At 39.6% G+C, this 23,458-nt stretch overlaps 1 protein-coding gene across 1 annotated transcript in view; it reads right to left on the bottom strand.

Annotated features, from left to right (window-relative positions):
• NUP107 (nucleoporin 107) overlaps positions 1-23,458 on the bottom strand; it is a 33,110-nt gene that overhangs the window by 5,826 nt on the left and 3,826 nt on the right. The window contains exons 5-22 of the mRNA XM_063133887.1: positions 22,707-22,839; positions 21,966-22,069; positions 21,285-21,412; positions 19,105-19,153; positions 18,577-18,648; positions 17,011-17,099; positions 15,565-15,643; positions 13,576-13,689; positions 10,846-10,936; positions 9,938-10,014; positions 7,837-7,896; positions 6,134-6,279; positions 5,978-6,026; positions 4,760-4,829; positions 4,258-4,376; positions 2,958-2,996; positions 2,489-2,639; positions 1,457-1,563 (exon numbers count right to left, since the gene is read on the bottom strand). Coding sequence (XP_062989957.1) covers positions 1,457-1,563; positions 2,489-2,639; positions 2,958-2,996; positions 4,258-4,376; positions 4,760-4,829; positions 5,978-6,026; positions 6,134-6,279; positions 7,837-7,896; positions 9,938-10,014; positions 10,846-10,936; positions 13,576-13,689; positions 15,565-15,643; positions 17,011-17,099; positions 18,577-18,648; positions 19,105-19,153; positions 21,285-21,412; positions 21,966-22,069; positions 22,707-22,839 — 1,677 coding nt within the window. The remainder of the gene's footprint in view (positions 1-1,456; positions 1,564-2,488; positions 2,640-2,957; positions 2,997-4,257; positions 4,377-4,759; positions 4,830-5,977; positions 6,027-6,133; positions 6,280-7,836; positions 7,897-9,937; positions 10,015-10,845; positions 10,937-13,575; positions 13,690-15,564; positions 15,644-17,010; positions 17,100-18,576; positions 18,649-19,104; positions 19,154-21,284; positions 21,413-21,965; positions 22,070-22,706; positions 22,840-23,458) is intronic.

Genomic DNA, 23,458 nt, shown 5'->3' on the forward strand with positions numbered 1-23,458 from the left:
TAGAAAGCTGATGTTAACCACAAAACAGGTCTCCATATATTTTTGCCACTGCTTTGGCCTGAATGCCTACCTCATAGTACACTCCAGTCTAGGGAGATACGAAAAAAGTTTTTAAAAAATTACCGAGACCCACTTCAGTGGTAAACAGAAACAGAGTACAACCATCACATAATTCAAGTTTAATTGCCCTGGGGTCTGCCTCTTTCCCCATGTCCTCCACAATTCAACCTGGTTTTTATTTAAAGGGACCAAAAACATTAATCATCAGTAAAAAGCAGAACTTAAAGCAGACTGTACATTCACAGAAAAATAAAACAGGCTCTAATTACTAGGGATGTGCACCAAAGCAAAGCACTCTTCCCACAAATATATATCTTGGGTCAACTCCTAGAAACAAATGGAGATTTTCTCTCCTATTCAAACTTATATTACAAATGTAAAATGCCAAATACTATTTTTTGGCCCATCAGCTGCTGTTACAACACCCAAAAAATTAAGAGGAATTCATTTCCTTACCACACATTAAGAAGGCTACAATTTGGATATATAAACAATTACTAGACATGACTAATTTGTCTACATAAACAATTACTAGACATTACGAAGTTTACACAAGTCATCAGAGAGTGGAAAATAGATTTTGAGAGCAAAAAAGAAGGGGAAATATTTCAAAATTGGAAGTTCAAGTCGATCCCATCAATTCTACAGTGGACTGAGCATCTTACTCCCCTTTCTACATTTAAATGTGCAGCTTATTACAAACAGTAATCTCTAGACACATATTTGGTCAGCTTATGCTCTCTCTCTCTCTCTCTCTCTCTCTGTGTGTGTGTGTGTGTGTGTGTAGGCTGTTTCTGGATTTCTGTTTCGCTTTCTTTTCTGACAACCATGTTCAATTTTTCAACTAAGATATCATCTGTGACCTGTCTGCCATTTAATTAAGGCTGCATCATATATTACTCTGCAGACATGTAAGAATGGACTGGAGCAGCATGTTCTGTACGAGGCTGGGGTCATACTGAAGGCCAGATTTGCTCCTTGTGGGGCAAACAGGACTTTTTGTCTCAGGATCAGCAATCTGACTACAAATTCTTGGGGTTCTTGTATTCCTTTTGAGTGTTATAAATACAATTCAACAGCATCCGTTTCCTGGTGATAAGGTCTCACGATGCATTTTAATTTTGTTAAACTGAGATCCTGTTTCCCCTCCAGATAACCTTTCAAACTGACTAATTACTTATCACACAAGTATAGCATTTAGGCTCATACTACCGTAATGATATGAGGATGTAATTTTAAAAACTTGAGTGGGCATCTATTGCTAATTCTCCCTGGCCACCTTCATTTGGGGGGAAAAAAGATCACAAACTCCAGGCAAAGAATCTTGGTGCCTGAATTTTCCATCTAGCAAAGTTTGCATTGCAGCAAAACACGTTTAGCACCACTGCTCACTCACCTCTGTTGTGCCTGTATCTATTGCAAGATCATGATGAGTGAACTCGCTAGGATCTTTTTTGCGAATATTTTCAACAACAGTTTTTGTTATAGTTGCAACTTCCAAACCTGTATTTGAAAGGAATATACTGCAGTTAGATATGAAGAAACAGGAGGGATTTACATGGAAGATGATTTGGCTTCAAATAGTCACAAGAAAAAGAAAAAAGACCACAATGGTCTTACCAGTACTTTTCAGTTAATCGGAAATGTCAATACAACCCCAGTTTAGTTAAATGGGTATGTTTCAGGGTCAGGTGTCACAGAAGTCATTTCAATCTTGATCAAATTTAATTAGCTGTAATAAGTACTATGTTTAGAACTGTTGTGAGTAAGCTGCTTAAAACTATTTGCCAACCTTGAAAAGTGAATTAAATGTTTCCTAGGACAATGCCACACTTAATAATTAATTAACCTCAATTGTCGAGGAAATGTGTGAATGGGCTGTTTTATCTGTGCCCACCCTGTTTTGATGTGAGCCCTTTCTATTAGAAATTAAGTCCTATAGCAATTTGACCCAAACTGTAATGGAAAATATATTGAGCAACACTTGTTCAACCAACAAGAAGTGTTGACACATTAGTCAGAGTGTGAGCCTCCCAGCGAGGACAGGAAGAGTAGTAACCACAAAGGAACAGATGTTTCAGGGTTGCAATACCCATCTACATGTTGTTTTTCTAGTCTTAGAATTATCTCCACTCTGCACATGCATAAATGCCTTGTTTATCATTGGTTATTGTATTGCAAAACTGTATTATGATTGGTTTATTATATGAGGAAGTTCTGTTGTTGCTTCTGAGGATGTTACCCTATAAGTATCTTAGCATTGCCTACAACTAGTGGGCAGTCCTTCAGATCCTCTAGGGTTTGCCACCTTGCAGCTTTTCCAAGACTTTTCCAAGATGAGAGAAATTGTGTCTTGAGAGTCTTTGACCGCCACTCAGCGAACCAAGGGAACCTGCCCTTTCGGGTTCCTCCACACAATACTCCTTACCTGCCTCCTTTGCTAGCTCCAAGCAATGATGACGTTGCTCGGTCTCCGTGACATCTTCCAAGAAGGCAGCATATTGAGCAATAGCTACATCTTGAGGCAAGTGGCTGACGTAAAATGCTATAAGATCTGTGTGCTTCTCGAGTATTAATTGCTGCAGCATAAAGAGGTTTAAAGACAACAGTATGAGGCGCTTGCTTCATTAGAGCCCATGTACATGTGCATTCCCATGAAAGAGAACCAGAATACATCTCTGGGCATGTGTCTTTGAACAGTTACTTTGATGACAGACACACTGCACTAACAGGACCACTCATTGGCTATTTATTCAGACATTGATCACCATTATGCAAGTGCGCTGAAAACAGTGACGAAATGTCACTGTTTGCCCTTTCTGAACTGCTTGCATTTCTATTTAGCTAAAGAAAAACTGTTCTAGTACATAGGGTATATGATGAGTCTAGAGACTTACCTGAATGTAGGTTTTCAAAACATCAACTGAAACTTCCTCCTAAAGGGGTAAACAGGCATTCAGTTTAATAACCTAACACCAACTAAAATTCTTTTATCATTTTGTATAAGATCTGAAAATTGCTAGTTGTAACCATTTTTTTCATATTATTTTTTTAAGACTAAGCCTAAATGAGAACCAAGGGATTTAGAACTGAGCATTGTTCATGCCTGTATCATGAGGGACAAAGAATGCAAAGCCACTTGCTCAACAGGTAACCCTATTCGCATGGGACCTTTGTTTTATTTATTTATTTATTTATTTATTACATTTTTATACCGCCCAATAGCCGAAGCTCTCTGGGCAGTTCACAAAAATTAAAACCATCATAAAACAACCAACAAGTTGCAGCACAATTGATATAAGGTTAAAATACAGAGTTAAAACAGTGTAATTTAAATTTGAGTTAAAATTAAGTGTTAAAATACTGAGTGAATAAAAAGGTCTTCAGCTGGCGACGAAAGGAGTACAGTGTAGGAGCCAGGCAGACCTTTGATCATCAAACAGCCTCTATTTTGGAGGGGAAATAGTTTTTTGTCAGCAGAAGCTGGAAGATTATTATTATTATTATTATTATTATTATTATTATTATTATTTCCCGCCTTTTCCCCAGTACTGGGACTCAAGGAGGTTTACGAGATTAAAACAACATATAAATATATATTACAAAAGTTAAAATAGAATTAAACCTACAGTCAAATTAAAAACATGTTTGTTACATTAGGCTCCCGTGTTTCAGACACAGGAGAAAAAGGTGAATACTATCAGGAAAATGAAGCCAGCTCATGCCCAAGCATATGGTTCGTTTATAGACAAGAATGAGCCAGTTCTTATTTTCTGGACTTTTATTCATATTACAGAACCTGAAATTCCCTTAACTAAGGGAGTACTCCTAATGCAGATCTACAGATTACACTGTAAGCAAAAATATATCAATGTTTACCACCATCCCCTCATTATATTTATATTTAATGCTCGTTCTGTTTTAATTAAACTGCAGTGGCTTGCAGAATGTGGTTCAGCTTTCGACTTATCTACGAGCAAACTGAAGACAGGAGGAAATCACCACAGGTTTCCATCAGCAAGAACCTTCTGCTTGTTTATATGCTTTGTTCTATTTTCCCTCTAGCTCCTAAACTCAGCTCACTAGTTTGGAGGAAGGGAATGACTGGAGTGCACAAGCGAGAGAAGAGGATTCCTTTGCTTATTCATATGCTCCAGTCCCAGGACAGCCGAGTAAGTCTTTATAAAATGAACTTACTTTGGTTTGGAGTCCCAAAGTGCGGAAAAATAAAATGAGGTGAGTCATGAACCGAAGGAGGTGCCCTGGGAGCATGTTTCGGTCTTTGGAGAGCCATTTGTTAAATTCTTCCATCAAACCTGAGAAAATACAAGTCCTAATTTGCTTTAGCAGTGAGAAATATTTAAAGTGGTCTTCTGGGCTGGTTTCATTATTTGTACTGTGCCGGCATTGCAATCATACAGTATATAGCATCAGGCTTCATAAGGCAAAAGGGGAGGGGGGAGACAGCTACATCCTGCTATCAAACAACTGCAATCCCGTTCTTTATGTATAATTTAGGAATGTTTGAAATACCTACATATCCCTTCTCCCACATAGTATAAATAGCCATTTCCTAGAAACCCTGCCACTGTTGTCTGCCACTGAAGATGGGAAGGATACATACATCTAAGCTATTACAGAGCTAGTATAAGAAATGCTCTAAATTGGGATATGAAAAAAAAATCCAAAGCAAACTTACCATCCACATCTCCCAGGATAACAAACTTTTGAATCATGTGATAATGTTCGTGGTTCTCTTCCAAAACTCTCTGAAACAGTTTATAAGTTTGTGATGACATACTGTATAGCCATACAAAATTACTCATTCAAGGCATTTATTGTAGGTTTGAGAAAGCTGATGCTGCACCAGTTACGCTGAAGGACAGTATTTCTGCGCAGCAAACAAAGATACATTATCTTTTGAACGATATGCACAGAGTATTGAAACAAACAGGAGGGGCTCTTGCCTTTGCTCACGACTTGGGGAGGAAAAACTAAAAAGTGCTTCTTAAGCAGATTCACGAGGACTCCCTTTCACGTCTTTGTTCCAGGAAACTTTCCCTAAATGACTGGCCACAATTTTACCTGAACTTTGTTTTTTAAAAATTGTAATTTTAATATGTTTTTACTCTGCCTTGTTTTGTTTTATTCTATTTATTTATTTATTGCATTTTCATACTGCCCAATAGCTGAAGCTCCCTGGGCGGTTCACTGTTCTGAAATCCTTGGATGGGGAGTGGTATATAAATATTGTAAATAAATAAATGAATACATTTTTCCTTATTCCTTTCTCAGGAGTGCAACATCATTCACTAACAATAAGAATTTCTCAGTACACAAGGATAGTCAGTATGCAGAGTCTACCTCTGGTAGCCAATGGAGGCACAGTCAAGCCATGCCCATCCATATATAAACAATTCACCTTGTCTTTTTTATTGCAGGTGACTGTGGAATCTATATTCTTCCCTGAGGTCCATGGGGGCTCTCTTACCATAGCAAGGGCTACAGCAGCATCCCTATTCCATAACATTTCTACCACACACCTCCCAGCAACCCCACCCCTCCCACAGACCAAATGCTGTTCTGCCTTTTGACAACCGTGCCAGCAGACTCACCCCTTCCCTCCCGATTCTCTATAGGACTTTAGTACTGCTGCAAGAATTCAGGTGACACAACTACGCTTCCCAGCTGACCCTAAGAAATGTCCTTGAGATTGCACTGACATCAGATGGCAGTCAGCGACTTGCCCAGTTTTCTGCTCTTTGATGGCAACAGTAACCCAGCCCAGGCCTCTCAGGTGAGCAGAGCTAGGCACTCTTTCCTTGGAGCCTAACACATCCCAATTTTAACCTGGATGGGTATCTTCTGAAAGTTCGAAGTCCATCCTCCCTCTCTTTTGAGTCAGCCTCAAAATTACCTTTTTTTCTGTTGCCGGAAGTTCTTCAAACACTTTCTCTAGAGTCCAGCTGCAAAATACGAGGGGGGAGAAAGTGCAAAGACAGAAGAGAAGCAGCAGTTAATAGGGACGGCTCCCAATATTTCATAATGGCTATTTATCGAATAAACAACTCACTTTGTTTCTAAATACTCCCTAGGGAGTTCTTCGGTCTCTTCTGTGGTCATCACTGATGAACGGATTTCCTGTTCAACAAGTGTGTCAACCATGACCCTGAAATACGCCCAAACTGCATCTTCCCAGGTGTCACAAACTGGAAGAAGCTTTAGGTATACAAAGAAAAGAAAAAAAGCCTAAAGCAATACATCTAGAGAAAGTTTGGTACTCTAAAAAAAAATTGAGTTAGCTAAGACACAGTGGGACATTTCACAGAGCTGAAATGGTCATGCTTTCAATCTCTGGTGCATGTAGGGCACCATTTCCTTAATTAATGGCCCAGGCAGTCATGTCATCCATGGTTTATTGTGACAGGAACAAGTTGTAGTGAGAATCAGGTTTGCGCAATCCTCCCTCCCCTCTGACATGGCCATGAAGAGGTGTTTAGAAGCTTTTGCTTTACCATAATTTGCTGTCATCCGAAACTGGCAAACTGTGGGTAATGTTAATTATGGTTAGTTTCAAAGAAGACAACTTCAAATTATGTTGTACAATGCTGGCTTGTTTGAAACTAACCACAGTTAATATCTGCCTCAGCTTACCTGGTTCAGATGACACTGTAAGCTGCAGTTAATAAAAAGAGGAAGCTTCTGAGCTCCTCCTCATGGCCATGCCAGAGCAGGAGAGGGGAAGGAGGAACATGCAAGTACAGGGAGAGGCTCAGTTCATTCCCATCATGCTAAAACATTGCTTGGGGTGATGCCCAAACTGCGCCTATGTTATAAAACATTTCGCCTACAAGGAGTATTACTAAGGGCACATGTATACATGGACACAGTATGTAGGAAGCCACTTCAAAAGCAATTGAACAGAAGAACTCCATCCAAAAAGCCGTTTGTGAGTAGTGTTCCCTGTAGAGATCAGGCAATTTTCTGAATACCAACACAACACCTTTTTTCAGTTTGTATTGCCCTGGTTAGAATGCTTGAGCTGTCCAGGGGGCTGCTTCACACAATGATTTGCAATTTGGAGCTGTTTGCGTGCAGCTGCATGTCAAGAGGCTTACTATGCTATTATGTATGTGTGCAAACTGATTTTTTTTAAAAAAAGTCATGATTCCTTATTACATAAACAGCTTAATAATCAAGTACACAACTACATTTATGTTCTAAAACTGTGAACATTTTTCTTTGGCTGCAAAGTCTTCAAGGTATTTTATTTATACCTTTATGAAATCACTGTTGTCCTTAAGATTAAATGTTGAGAGGAAATCCAAAAGAACCATGTCCAAATTCTCATTGAAATGAACAGTTTTGAGCATGAATAAAGCTTAACTTGTTTGTGAGGCTGCACAGAAAGCTGATTCTATTCTGTAATGGCTTATTGCCTGTCATTTCAAGTGAGCAAAAGTGTAGTTCTAGTAAGTTCTGAGTGCTATCATCTGGTTAAAAAAGAAAAAGAAAAAGGAGGTAATTGTGGAAATGAAGATAAAAGAAGGAAATTCAGCCATCAGATCTTCCTCAAAAAAGAGTATATAACGTATCTGCCTGCTTGGGAAGCCTTGGAATAGCCAGACCTATGCTACTCTTTGTATTTAGGGTTTCCTGGTCCCAGCACTATTATACAACAATTGCCCCAGATGGCAAAGCAGCCTGTGATGGCCATTCTAAGTCTATTCTGTTAAGCTCTATTGACAAGAGATTATTTTATAAAATATTTCATACCTGTTTAAGGTTCCCGCTGAGTGCTGCATAGATTGCTCTCTCATACTTGTCAAACTGCTCCTAAAATTATTCAGTAGATTTGTGGTCATTATATTCAATTCTATAGACGTTTGAGAAATGTCTACATGCTACTTCACTATTCTTAGTTTTTGAAAGGATCAGAAGACAATTAATAATGGGAGCAACCTGGGTGATGTTTCATTACTAAGCTTTCATTTTAAATAAAACAAACAAGTTTCTAGTCCACATAGAACCCTAGAGACATAAAAATTTCCAAGCACTATTAAAAGATATCATAGTTAATCTATATAAATAAAAATGTAAATGTTCGTTCGAAACAGACGTTATATCTCCGAAAGTTCTTCACCGATTGCTTTGAAATTTTGACACAACGTTGCATTCGAATATGAGAGCGTTGTTATGTAACTATGTTCTATATGGCGACAAAAGTTTGTCTTAAAATCGAAGAAATAGGCCTCCTCAAAACCATTCCTGCTGATCATTGTGACATCGCCAAACAGTAGGCCAATCCACTGCCTCTGCCTTCTCTCCTATTTGCTCTTATAGGTCATTGTGACATCGCCAACCAGTAGGCCAATCTACTGCCTCTGCCTCCTCTCCTATTTGCATGTTCTCTCACAATTGGCTGAGTAAATATAGATGTCACACCTGTGACAGTTACACGTTCTGAAGAAAGGTAACTGCCAGGAGTTTCCACTAACCTCCTCACTGTAAAAACATCCTTTTTTAAAAACCAAACAATCTGCTTTACTTCATCCAAATAATGCCTCACAGAAGATCACACTTAGGTTGTCGTACTCGCAGAGCGGAAGCACTGCGACGAGAAATTGCAAATCAGACTGAGGAAGAACGGGCATCAGCAAACGAGAAAAAAAGAAAAAGAATGCCTCAAATACATGCCAAGGAACCAGCCAAGCAACGTTCAGCCAGACTTGAGGATGCATGGTTGCGAGCACGGCAATCGCGTTCTACAGCTTCAGATCTGCTTTGTTCTCAACAGAATGAACGCGACAGGCTGAGAGTGAACATCCGCTTTGTCTTTTCTTTCTTTTCAATTTAACCAGACTGAGCCACAGCAACGCGTGGCAGGGTACAGCTAGTAGTTAATAAATTGCTAAGCGTTCCAGCAGAACCAATAGGGAGACACTTCCCCTATCCAGTTCCCAGTGTATAGTCTACTAAGGCAACCAGTGCAGTCTTGGTCCATAATCAAGCCTGAAGCCAGATTGAAATGTTCTTCCTTGGTGGAGAAATGATTACTTCCTCATAGAAAACAATTCCGAAATCCAAGATTTTAATGTAGCTGCGATTGGGCAATAGGATGTCTGTGCTCCACCCCCAGCACCCCCAAAAGTGGCAACGAAGACAGGAATCCACGCTCTAACTCACATATTCTTTCATACAAAAATGTTTCTTTTTCCTGGACTTGTAATCATTTAAAATGTTATCCTAGCAAGGCAAATACAGTCCATTATTATATCCATACTGCACAGAGTGAGCCTATGGTTGAGGCTAAATGGGTCACGCCAACCTGTAAAGTAGCTCAGTGTTATATCCATTTAGCATGTAGGAAGGGGTTGAGCATTTCTCAGGATCCAGATTTATCTAGCTCAGTAGACCTGGTGCCCAGGCCTCCTCACTGATTAGTCATCAGATCTCTCTGCATCCTTTCCCCGCTTTGAAAAAATATCTGAGAACACCCATCTATACCATTTGTTAGTTAATCATCTAATTCAGCCACCACCAATATAATTAGTTAGGCAAAATTTTAATGAAGTAAACAAGATGTAAGACTAACCAATTAAAGTTTTGTGCAGGAGGTGTCTACAGTACCAAAGAGCATGTTGTCCAGTTCTTTATAGTCATTCATAAATTAACCATTTATCTCAGTACCATATATGCAATGTCCTTGCAGTAACTATTAACAATATTCTTAAAAGGTTAATGACAAAAATCACTTAGAGATGTTTTTAAGTAGTCGGTAGTATATAATTGTATTAAATAAAATACAAATATTTAATGGAAGCGAATGACAGAAGATTTTTGTGAACAGAATCTACTGCAGGTACACATTTCTTACCTTTTCTGCTAATCGCCAGCAACTTATTTTCCAAATGCATCTATATGGATTCCCTTCCACTGGCTCCAGCTCTGTCCCTATTGTACAACATAATTTTATAAAGCAGATAACACGACATTTAGAGTTTAGTAATTTAGGTGAACTGTGCTGTCCCATCAAAAGTTCCAATTTCAATTTCTCTGAAACTTCTGGAGTTAAGAGTCCAGATTTCTTGGATATAATACTTAATGGAAAACCACCTGATTTTATAGTCATAATTTGCCATTACATCTGAATTAGCAGACTGGGTTGAGTGAACACTCTACCCAGGATTGCAAACTATGGTTTAATCTTGCCTTGCAGTACTGGTATCAGAGGCTCACTCAAATTGGAAGGCACATCTACACCTAAGGGTGTAGAGGGAGGGAACGACCCTGGAAAAAAAACCCTGGTCTAGACATGCCCACAGTCTGCAGGTTCAGATGTAATGTCAAACTATGACATTACATCTGATATGGTCAAACTATGACTATGATAGTCAAACCAGACTATGATATGGTCAAACCAAAAGTTTACTCATTACATCGAGTGTGTGAGAAGAAGAGGAAGTACATGAGCACAGGGATACTTACAGAAACATTAAGTCTGAATGCAGCCAGTGTCCGAAGATCATGACCTAACTGGTATTCAACATATTATATCCAAGAAATCTCGACTTTTATTTCAGAGAAAATTCCCAGAGGGGATAGACAGTAGTAGCACTAGTTGCTGCTAGACAGACACTACCCACTTAATTTAATACCTGTTATTTTCCCTTTCTGAATACATGCAGTTCTGGAACAGTTTGGGGGAAACTTGACAAGGCGAAGAAATATACAAGCAGAACACCCTGCATCTTATTTCTATGGTTATGTCGTGTTTTGCATTACCTCCATTTACATTAGGATCATGATATAGCTTCCACCCTTCAAGAGTTGCAGCTCTCCAAGCCTGTCCGCATCTTTTGCACAATCGCTGGGCCTGTAAAATAACCAAGGGGAGTTCAGTTAGTTTTGAGAGAAAAGCACTCATATTCCACTCATTTTAAAATAACACGACATGTGGGGTCCTGAAACAAAATGCAATAGAACATCCCAAGCCCCAAGAAGGAGTGTTATTATTCAGGGTTCCAGCCAGTTTGGAACAGGCGCCTTCAGGGCTTGGATGTTCAAACAGATTAGTATCAAACTATGCTTTGCTAAATAACCACAATTAGAATGAACTACAGTTTCCTGAGTTCAGATGTAATGGGAAATTGTGGTTTATAAAAAGTAAAAAAATGAAGCTTTCGATTTCCTTTCCACATGCGTAAAGAAGGGAATATGCAAGTCCAAGGGTCGCCATGGCTTGTTCTTGTAATAGATTATATAGCAGCAGAGCTTTTTGCATGTGCAAAGCGAATTTCTTCATTCTGTCTAAATAATTGTTTCATTTTAGGCAAAATAATCCATTATTTTGGACCATGCTGGTTTAGGAAACTAGAGAGACAATTGCTTTGGACAATAAAGGTAAAAAATCCTCTTTGTTAAAGAATCAATCAGCCGAGATATGGTCTGTAATTTCTATGTCTGACCATCGACCCTCCTGCCCTTCTGAAAAGAACTCCTGCAGTGACATTATGGAGGAATCACTGTCATGGTGGGGCTCAGCCAAGGGGGTCTTGGATTTGTAAGAGCGACCTTTGGCTATGGAGTGTGGGTCTGGAGAGTCATCCCCAGAGCCTGCTGATGAGTGCAGACTATGGGAAGAATTGGGCTGTTTTGACCTGAAAGCCTTATTTTTGTTTTATCATTGTTTTTATTTTTGTTTTCTAATTGTGGAGGAGGAGAGGAGGCAGACTCAGAAGTGTGCAAGCTTCTGGTGCGTTTTGCAGAATGGCTTGATCTCAAGGTTTGCTTATCTAACAAATGCTCAGTCAGACTATCCAGTACTGCCTTAGTGATCTGTGCTAAAACAGATTTATCTATTTGAGCCATGCTTGGGATAGGCGTCGCGGCTATCTGTGTCTGAGCAATGGAGGAGGTGGAAGGAGGAGGGGCTTCCCTTTGCAAGTTGGAATCGAAACTGCAACTCAAAATGGCCGCCCCTTTTGTTTGGCAGGAAGTATCCACGTGGGGGAGAAAAAACGGATTTGATCTCACCCTTGTTGCTGTTGGAGCATCTAGCTGCTCCGTGGCTTCCTCCTAGTGTTCTGAGTGGAGAGTGTCTACGAGACTCAGCGAGGGGCCTTGGCCTCCGGGCTGGTGATCTCTTTGATCCTCCGTGGCTGGGCAACTCAGTAGGCCGCCTAAGCCAGCAAACTGGTTATCTCCCTGACCTTTCTGGCAGGTCATCCTTTTGTCTGCTGATGGCTTCCTAACGACTCTCACATGAGTCATTGTTTTCTTTTTTTCTTTTGAGGCTTCGAAATGGTTTTCTTTGCCGGAGGGGTCATGGAGAATGATAGGCAAGCGGCAGAGAAGTAGGAAAGCGTTTTTTTGTTTTTGTTTTGTTTTTTGGTACGAGAGGAGGAAAAAATAAAGGCTGGTTGTAAGGAAGAAAGTAAAAGAGGTAAGAAGTTTTAAAAATGTTAGAAATAGATAAGTATAGGCTTGAGATAGGAGGAGATGAGAAGTAGCTCTGTCCTGGGCGAAAAGCAGGGAGGAACTGGCTAGGAGGAGCTTCAGACCGATAGAGGGCTTAAAACTCAGTCACCTGGGCGATAGGGGGAGTTAACCCATTGTGGGATGCCTTCCGCACACCAACCTGGAGAAGTGTGTATCATATTGCAGCCTCAGCCATTGTTTTATGCTTTTATTTTGGGTACTTTTTCTTTCGAACTGATCATAATTCATACTACCTTGACTAATAAGGTACTTTAAAAGGAACCTAGGAGGTATTTTGTGGATCAAAGGGCTATGCACAAATGTTTCCATCCTATAGAGGCTCCACTCTCTGTGCTTCCAAGTATTTACACACACCTGGAAAATAGAACACTATATTCCAAATTCCTTCTGGTCTAATATATGAGTAAGGGAGAGATGCATATTGCCTATGAAAAATCTTCCAGAAGCTTAAACACTTCCATATTGTCAACATTACTGTTAAGCAAGTTAGTGAGAATTTAAAAAGATAGTGGGGTACAACGGGATAACTAAACTGTGCACATGCATATTGGTTACATCGTGAACCAACAGTAATTACAACACATACAATGGTGCTACCATGTTGCAAAGGGAATGTTTTGCAGGAGATAAGGGAGCTCTGGCTTACTGTTGCGAAGGGAATGTTTTACAGGACATAAGGGGGGCTCTGATGTTACATTCTAATTGGATAATATTGCTGTGGGGCACTGCCCCCTTTCAGGCTTGAAAAGCCCTGCTGAATTTCCAATTCTTTGTCTGACTGTTGCTTCAATACGCTCAGATCTTGATTATAATCAATAAAGCGCTTTGGACCCTCTGTCGCTGTAAGTGTGGTGTCGTTCTTGAGGGCTGAATTGGATCTCGTCCTCGAGGGCAAAGAACTTGTCTAACAACCAAACCCTATTTTGAAACTAGCTGAAGTCCAGCAGATGCAGTCAGCTCATACATGTACATCTTTAAAGAAAGGGAGAGACATTTAAGGTTTAAGGGACTTACCTCATCTGTCATTCCAGCTCTAATAAGAGTAAAAAGAAACTTAAGCAAACGTGCATCATCTTCCCGATCTAAATCATCAAGTGGCATTTTCTGCCTTATTGGCGCATCTGGATCCTAAATAAAAAAACAGCACTGATTCTTCACGATTGTGAAAGCGTATATTCCCTTACAATACTGAAAGTAATTGAAAATTATAGTAACTTCTTGTTGCCAGCTCTTCTTTATTTCCTTTTCTGCCATACCTTTCTGCTTTGCTCTTTCATTTTGGAGAAGCCATATAATACCTTTTTAATTCTTGTGACAAACCTATTTACCAGTTACAATCTCTACTTCTGTATAAGCTCTACCTGAAACTCAAGTATTCAGTTTCATCACTAGACAGTCACAAAATAACCCTGCTTGTCCTAAAAATGCCTTCTATTTCACTTAAAGATCTGCTTAGCCCAGACTGCCAACCCCCCTGGCTTGTGCTTGTCATGTCATGCGAACCTAGTGAGCGTGTGTTATGTGAGGGTTGCTTAATCCTCGCATAACCCACACTTGCTGGCTTTGCACGATATGACATCCCAAGTGGGGTTTGGACATGCGACATGGCACCCATTGGTGGCACAGATAGGTTAATAACCCACAATGAGCCATAACGTGTTGACTGAATCCATCAACGTCTCTCTCCATCCTAACTCAACCAACTCTGTCTTTTAACCAACTGTCTCTTCCCACTCCTCCTTCTAACTGACCTTTTAAACTGACTAACTTCACACATCATTCCATTCTGGCCCCTGCTGTCAATCATTCCTCCATGTATTCTTCTGTTACATCCCCAAAGCCAGAAAGGGTGGAAAAATGATCCCCAGGGACAGAACATTAGAAAAGCACTGATACAGTGAAGTACATTAGTACGATGCTCTTGAATAAATAAAAGCAAAACAATGTTCTGTTGGACAAGATTCTGTTTGAGAAAATGTAAAAGCTTTCATGGCAAGTACCTCTGCAAAAATGTGAATAAAGATACAATTTTTCATTTTTTTCCTACTGTGTATGTTTCTAATTCATCTTGCCATAATATTGAGGCTCAAACTATGGTGGGCACATCTGTCAATTATGTCAATTGACCAACTGCTATATGAACATGTTCAGCTATTGTCAAATATTCCATAACCCAAGTCTTCAAGCGCCATGGCTTCTTCTTAGTACAACTACCTTTAAAAACTGAGTGACTGTTACTGTGTGTGTGTGTGTGTGTGTGTGTGTGTGTGTGTATATATATATATATATATATATATATATATATATATATATTTACAACCGAAGGCTGACCTTTGTAGACTCCATAAGAGTTAGTGGATTTTTCATATTTATATAAACCTTTCCTAACATTGTTAAACTAATCATTCATTACATTTGTTAAAAAGTGAATTTTATTGTTTCTTAACGTTGGTTAACCAATTTGTTTATATAGTTAGCATAAGTACTGAACCTGTTGATTAAATTATCTTTTCTGTTCTAAAAAAGTCAATTCTTTAAAAAACAACAACTTGACTACGACAACATTTGGTCAATATTTGACCAACAAACTGCTAATCCTGTCTAAAAATCCTGTGTGGTTTTATCCTGGTTGCGCTTTTTATATTGTAGTTTGTATTTGTGTTTTTAGACTGTTGTTTGTTTTAGTATGCTTTTCCTGGTTTTAATTTTTGTGAACCACCCAGAAAGCTTCGGCTATTGGGCGGTATAAAAATGTAATAAATAAATAAATAAATAAATAAATAAAAAGCAGCTGCATAGACAAATTCCGTATAAGCAGAACACACTGTAGTGACTGGAGCTTGACTGGAAAGGGAGTACAGCCTGGTAATGTAAGGCAACAGTTCTCTATTTAAAGAAAAAAAGGTTCCCTGAATTTTGAGGAAGTTTCATCAAACATAGGAAACCAGTAATTGCTCCCTCATCTTTGAAACGTAAAGCCAAGAATGAGTAAATCACGCTTACTAGTTCTGTCACTAGTGGCCGTAAGCTCCCAGGAAAGGTGTTTAACTGCCGTTGCTTCAGGATGTGCAGAGTATTCTCCCTGAAAATACAAGGTATGCCAATATTTCATCAGCAGTGGCTACTAGATTTAATATTCTCTTGCTAAAACTCTTATGCGCCGATCTTTGAGGTGGCTACCAACATATTATAACGATACAAATAACAGTCTCTATCAAGCGGCAGAAGTCAGCATTCACCACCACACTTCTGTGGCCCCAGGGCAACTGACTACTTAGAACAGAGATGGAAGAAGGCTCCTAGAACCAGTTCATTCTGTGGTCAATGGCTGAAGGCAGGATCATTTGTCTTCTTGCCGTGGTATTTTTCCTGGGGTGGGGTGTAACCTTCCAGTGGCATTTGTTCCTCTGGGCGGTGGCAGGGGCCAGAATGTCTTCTTCTCCTCCTCCCATTTCCGCAGTCTGACAGCAACTAAACCATCTTGGAGTTGCTCAAAACAAACCTAGATCTAAACAACTGTCTGCACAATCTCATACGTAAGCTCTACCAAGTTCAGTTGGATTTATTCCCTGATTAGCTTGTGTAGGAGTGCAGCCTGACGGCTCAACTGCAGGACTCTCAATGCAGACTCTGTTCCCATCTAAATTCAGCTCAGAAACATTGGGAGATACAGCAGCTCCCGAGTTACTACAATCTCTACAGAAAAGGCATGCAGAGGTTCCCCATCTGTCCCACCAGCTTCTTCTCAATGCAGTGCCCTTTACCAAGGCAGGAAAAACCCTGTTGGGCTGGAGCCAATGAGGTGCACCTGCCCCTGCTGATCCTCTTATGCCCCGCAGATTCTCTTGCACAAGCATTGGGTCCTGCAGATTCCATTGTGCACAGCAGAAATTTAATACTTCCCAGAAGAAGCTTGAAAACAACTAAAAAAAATTATTTCTGGATTGGGGCAGGTTGGAAATAAGAGGTTTTCCTTGCTGCATCCCCAGCAATTATGCTTTAAACAGGGGTCTCCAATCCGTAGGATCTCCCAACAGCACCCACACAGCTCTTCCCTTCTGCCCCCTTCCCCAAAAAAGGTATTTAAAAAATTGAAAAATTTTAACTTTTCTCCTTCCTGTACCAGAACCTGCTGCTGATCAGCCTTTCAGTGGGCAGGAAGAGAAAGCAAGGCAAAGGCGTAGAGGGGAGAGAAAGAGGAGAGAAGCTAGGAGGGGGCAGAAACAGTGAAGAAAAGAGGTTGAGGGGAGAAAAACAGCAAGGCTAGAGGCTGAGAAAAATCAATTGCTTGAAATGTTTATGAATAACAAACATTTATGAATTTGTGAACCGCCCAGAGAGCTCCGGCTATTGGGCGGTATAGAAATGTAATAAATAAATAAATAAATAAATAAAGTAATATGAAGTATCACCAACATCCTGAGTACTCAGTAGTAGTCATGTACTTACCAATACACAGACTTTGCATAAAATTCAATATTATCAGAGAAGTCTCCAATTTCATCCTTGGCAATGCTCTCTAGCCAGTCTACTACCAGCTGAAAAATAAATTAAAAGTTAGATATAAACACAAAAGAAGATGAAACATTTTCTTTTAACCCCCTTCAACCCCTCTTCCACTATAGGGCAATCAAAAGATGTTTCAGCCCAAACATGTATAGGTTTACTTAGAGGCAAGTTCTACTAGGTTCAATGGCATTGGATCCCTAGTTCATATTGATAGGACTGCAGCTTAAGTCAGATTCATCTGTCAGTGTCTCAAGATGTACACATAACAATCATCCATTCATTTCAATCTGGAATTAGGCCCAGGTTTGGCAGATGGACAGTCTTGGTAGCCTTCAAGGATGATCTCTGATTAGAGATACAGGGAGAATGGAATCCTGCTGATTCTCGTTGGCCCTTCCAGTGGCATCTGATGCCATCAATCAGGCAAACTTGCTGGACCGACTCTGTAGGTTAATTATCAGGGACACGGTGGTTCCGCTCTTATTTGCAAGATCAGTTCCAGAAAGCAGTATTGGGGAAGTTTCTGCTCAACCTCACGGCACTTACGGGGTCCCTGAAAGATTCTACCTTATCCCTCATGGTTGTTTTTAAATATCTATGTGAAACTGCTGGGTGAAGTCATCTGAATGTTTGGGGCTCTATACATTCTCTGAGGCTATGCAAATATTGAACCAGTATCTGGGCGTGGTAACACGCTGAATGAGAGCCAATACATTTTATCTGAATTCTAACAAGACTGAGGCACTGTGGCTAGCTAGTTCTGATGCCCAGGAAATAGATATGCCACCTATTCTAGATGGGGTTGCACTCCCACTGAAAGAACAGGTAAATAGCTTGAGGGCACTGTCTGATACAGGTTGTAATTTGAGGCCCAGGTGGCCTCAGTGGCTTGGAGTATCTTTTAACAGCTTCAGCCGGTTTTCCAGCCATGTTAATTCCCGTACAGGGACTGACTGGCCAAGGTGGACCATACTCTGGTAACCACCTTACTGAATTACTATACTGCATTATGCATGGGGCTTCCTTTGAAAATGACCTGGAAGCTTAAACTAGTGGAAAATGCAACTGATGGCATTTTAAGTGGTTCAACCAGATGGAATCACATAACACCAGTTCTCGTGTGAATAGCACTGGTTGCCTATTCATTTAAGATGCTAGCGCTGACTTTTAAAGCCCTAAATGGCTTGGGACCCAATTACTTGAAAGAGCATATCTTCCTATGCCAACCTGCCTTTGCCTCAAGATATTCAGGGAAGGACCTTTGTTGTGTCCCCCTGCTAAGGGAGGTGCACTGTGCAATGAAGAGGGAGAGAGCTCTGTCTGCAGTGGTCCCCTGACTGCAGAATATCCTTCTCATAGAGGTGTGACTGACAAGGCAGTCTAAATTAGGAAGGAGGCAAAACCATTCAGCTCACAACTGAACTAAGGAAGCAAATTGCAGTGGGATTCAAGGGACGTATTCCAAGTAAACATGCTTCAGACTGCAACCTAACTTGTTTGTCATACCTGGCTTTGTCGAACCAATGAATCTCTCTGGAACAGGTTGTTAACAACAGTCTTTTCACTAGCATTTATAATCTATGGAGGGAAAAAAATAAGTCCATCTTCAAATCATTGAAAAATGGTTTAAAAAATTATGGATTATATCCAATTGTTGTGTTGATCAATCCACGGAAGAAGATCCATCAACAGAACATATTCCCATTCCCACCCACCCTGGCCAAGATCTGCTCCACAGGATTAGGGGATGCTGCTGAGTAGATTACATGGGCATGAAAGGATAAAAGGGCAAGGAGGAGGAGGGAAAGTTCCATCATGTGAGTTGAAGTCTGCTTGTGCAACATTGGATGCCACCTTCTAAACCTTTTGGACACTTATACAGTACTTGACCATTTTAAAGTTATTTAAGTATGTTGTTCCAAAGCTACGATTTTTATCTCTATTATGTATTTCAAGCATTACAACATTAGGATAAAAAGCAATGTGGATATCTTTAGATATTCCTTAATAGAAAATGGCTATGACAAAACTTACTGCAACGTCAAACATGGTCTCATCTTCCAAAGCAGACTGTATTCTATCCCTGAATTTAAAGCAAAGGGGGGGGGAACAGTATTGAGGATTAACTGTTGTTTCTTAATAACTACTCATATCTTACTGATATTGAATATGCATTATGCTAATTAAAATTAAAAGTATACACCATGCTATTTAAACATTTAGGCAGTGATACAGGGCAGAAAAGTTTCCAAAACAGGATTCTGCCCTCCCCAGTGCTTTAGTTTCTGTGGAAAAAAATCTATTTCTTAAGTTAATTAGTAAAAATGAATTTACCAATACAATATTGGGTATGTTTGGCAATTTCAAGCTGTAATTACTGTTTTTCAAGTGATTATTCCTAGCATACATATATGCCATTGAAATACATGCATACGTACATCAAAATGAAATGAAACAAATAAATAGTGACAGAGAAACTGAAGTTGCCCCAACAACCTTAGTGGAAGAGAACAAAACTCTGCTGAAATAGAAGAGGGGTTGTCAACATATAATGATGCACACTTCTTTGGGTTGTTAAAATTAATTTGTCTGTCAGTTTTCAGTACCTTTGATTTTTCCCCTTAAATTTAAACAATGTAAGGGAAGTACATGCTACTGACCTCGTTTGCATGATCATGGTAGATTAAACAAGCCACAACAGCTTGTTTAAGCTGTGATGCATGCTGGGCACAATTTGCATAATCACCCGCCTCACCATGGCTTGTTGTGTTGTCCGAACCCAGGTGACATGGCTTTGGTTCCCCCTCAAACAAGCCATCCCCGACGGGGATTTTTGGATGACATGACAAGCCAGGCAGGCTGGGTGATTATGCAAATTGCACCAGGCATACACTGTCGCTTGTTTAGCCTATGATGACTGTGTAAATCAGGTTTCTTTATTTATTTTTTACAAATTCTAATAAAAAAATTCTACAAAATTTAACATTTAAATATGTGCTTTAATTCCCCCTCTCAACTATTTCAGGTCAAATACTTGGAGGAATAAAAAATAAACACGGGGTACTTTATTTTAGCCTTGCTTACTAAATAAAAGTAAAATAAACATGCTAAATTAGCTCTCATAGGACATCAGAATATTTTCCAATGCTAACTGAAAATTTTCCCACGCAAATCAATCTAATTTACATTAGGAAATTTCCCAATTCAATTTTTTCTGGGAAACCCACATCACTGTGTTTCTGGCATGGTTCACTTTCACTACGGATACAGAACTCATGCACAGATCCTGATGGCCTGGTTTCTTCTTACCCCAACCTATACATATACAGTGTTAGGGAAATTGCAAAATCTGTGTGTGCTTCCTAAATTCCCATTCAGGCCTCCCTCTGTCAAGATATTTGTGCTACAAGTTCTATTTAGGGCTTTCAAGCATCCTAGTAGGATCCTCCATGCAAGGTACTACTCAGTGCAGGTGGGTCATATCTTTATATTTTTGAATGTTTTCTTTGACAATGCATCACTCACATGACGTTACAATATTCATTCAACTATCGCCCCTGCATGAGTTCATGCGTGTCTTCCAAGCCCCTCATGCCCACACTGAGGCATTCGCCAAGCTATTTCCCCACCCCTTGGGGCAGCAGAGTCCTTGGTGGAGGGTGAACTTTGCCACTCCCTCCAGCTGATTTTCAGCAGGGTGCTGTTTCACTCCCTATACAAGCCTATACAGAATTGCGCCATAGGCTTATACAGGGAGAGAAAAAAGCATGAAAAATGGCTGGCTGGCTGGGCGCATGAAGTGCACCCCTCACCAAGGACCCTTGAGACAACAGGCTCCATAAAAGGCAACATGAAAAAACTGACGTTCAATGGATAGTATTAACTAATTTTACTGTGGAAACACTATTAGGTTTTGTTTTCAGGCATACTACTCAATATCTCAAAAAAGAATAGTGTAAAAAATAATTCACAAACTAACTCGGGAGAAGCCATTCACTTCATTAGGAAATATCTATTTCTGTTTTTCTTGCTGTTCCACATTAATTTATTCAGCACTGTTTTATAATGTATGTTTTATAATACATACAGTATATGATTTATGCAAGCAACTATATTTAGTCTTCTTTCAGTGTCCAGATCTACAATCTAGCAAACCATAATATAGTAAATTAATGAGCTGAAAAAGGAACCAAGCAGCCTTTCAGGAGAGTTACCTGTAAATTGAGGACAGTAATCTCCATGTTACCATCTCTTGCTTGAGAAGCCACAACACACTGGCAGTTTTTGAAAATTTCTGCTGTCCAGGAGTTGCTCGGTACACTATTTTTTGAAGCATGTTTACCTGATTTAAAAAAACAAACACCTTTTTAAAAATTATATCTTCTTTTCTTCTAATACACAAATGTTTTGTTAAGTTTTCCATATAATGGCATCTTTATTTCATAAACAGAAGAAAGTGAGGCTAGTCCATGTCTAAGGAAGCTTACAATCAAAAGTGTAAGAGTGAGGAGAATTCAAGCAGATATGAGGAACGGAAGAGGTTTGGGTAACAAGGGATTAATGCAAGCAAAGGCAGTTAAACAGACTATGTTTGTGGATCCGGAACAACACTAGGCATTATTGCTGAGCACATTATTTAATCCTTCCTATTCAGCCGTAAATCCCAAACTACCACATGAAACTGAAAGACACTAACTTTAACCTAAGCAAGTCAGGACACAGCAACTCTCTGGATGAACTACAGACACCCCCATGCTGAAAAATTAAGCATCCTTCCATACATACTGCAGCATTTATTGGATGCCAAATTCACTACAAATGTTCAACCCTTATTCAATGAAGGAAAATGATTTTGGTTAAACCAGGAATGAGTAAAAGACTACAACTGAACATACCTGGTTATTGCAAGTATCTTCATACTCATCTATAAGTTCAAAGATGGTAGTTGAAGTGTGCTTTAACAAGGAATGCAGAAAATCAGAGTACATGCTCCTAGTAGCTAGAATCCCAGGAGAAGAAGAAAAAAAGGGATATTAAAATGGCCTGCCTTCAAATGATTCTAGCTTGAGACAGGCTCACATTTAAATTAGACTTTTTATAACACTACACAGTATGTGCTATGTTTCGAAGCACATTTTATAACAAAATATCCTTTGCAGGTGTTTTTAGAACAGTACAACAAGTCTCTATGGGTTAATATTGACATACTCCAAGCATGCCTTAAAGGAAAAAAGCCACAAGTTTACATGTATGAGAAAAAAATGTAGCTAAATATTAAGTGAATTCTCAGCATTGCAATTCTGAATTCACACAGCAAAAAACTGTACAAAAACAGTTGTACAAAACACCCTAAAGCCTGTAGAAATGTCCAATGTAATTTGCCTGATTTCCTAAAGTATATATATTTTATATAAGACACATTTAGCATTATACTTGTTTATGACATTTTTTCCTATGATTATAACACAAGTTAGATGGGAGGAAAAAAATCTAGTCTACCTCCCTGCCCTACAGCAAGGCACCACTATGCATTAAACATCCCCAAAACTAAACATAAACCCTTTCTCTCCTCCTCTGTCCCACATTGATAGAGCACCAATGTAAAGAAAGCACAAAGACAAAAAGTGATCTATCACCTGCTTCTCCAGGATCATCCTCATTCAGTAGAACAGCACTCTTAGTGACATCTTCTACTGTATTGTAGTCTAGATTTGTGAACATTACTGAATGTGGAGGTGTGAGCGCAGTTGTCCAATCACTGTCATCTAACTAAAACACACAACATGACGCAGAGAAAAAACAGACTAATATCACTGCATTGCTAACGGTTTCACATTAGGATTGATTATTACATGTTTTCTTTTCCTTTTGGGAATAAAATCATTCTAGCAAAACAGAGAGAATTTGCTCTCTAAAGGCAGCCCAATGTAAGATAGGGATCATGGTGCACTAACAGGGATTCCCCCCGCCCTTAAATTTCAGATTTAAATGTCACACGTCAATTACTTAGTTATAGCAAGAGACATAAGAATCACTGTTGTAGTCACTACAGTTTTCATGAAAGTATACTTTGACTGAAAACTGCAAGCCTGGAGTTTTCAGGGAGCTAAAATACTTCACTATTATGACATTAATGGTCATTATGACATCAGTGGTCTGTTTCTTCAGGTGCTGCTGGCGTGGCTACTGCTATTGAACAGATAACCTACGAGGCTGCCTGGCTGTCATTTGCAGGCTGCCTTTAAAAACAATAATACTGCAGTCTTAGGTGGCTAGAAAGTGAGGGGTATGGAGGAACTCTCTTAATTTCCTTTATGTTCTTAAGCACCCTAGGAATGCCTAGAAGGAAGGTGGGCCAAGGGAAGCAAAAGGCAGGAAAAACCATCAT

This window comes from Elgaria multicarinata, chromosome 9 (genome assembly GCF_023053635.1).
Source record: "Elgaria multicarinata webbii isolate HBS135686 ecotype San Diego chromosome 9, rElgMul1.1.pri, whole genome shotgun sequence".
Classification (NCBI taxonomy): Eukaryota; Metazoa; Chordata; class Lepidosauria; order Squamata; family Anguidae; genus Elgaria; species Elgaria multicarinata.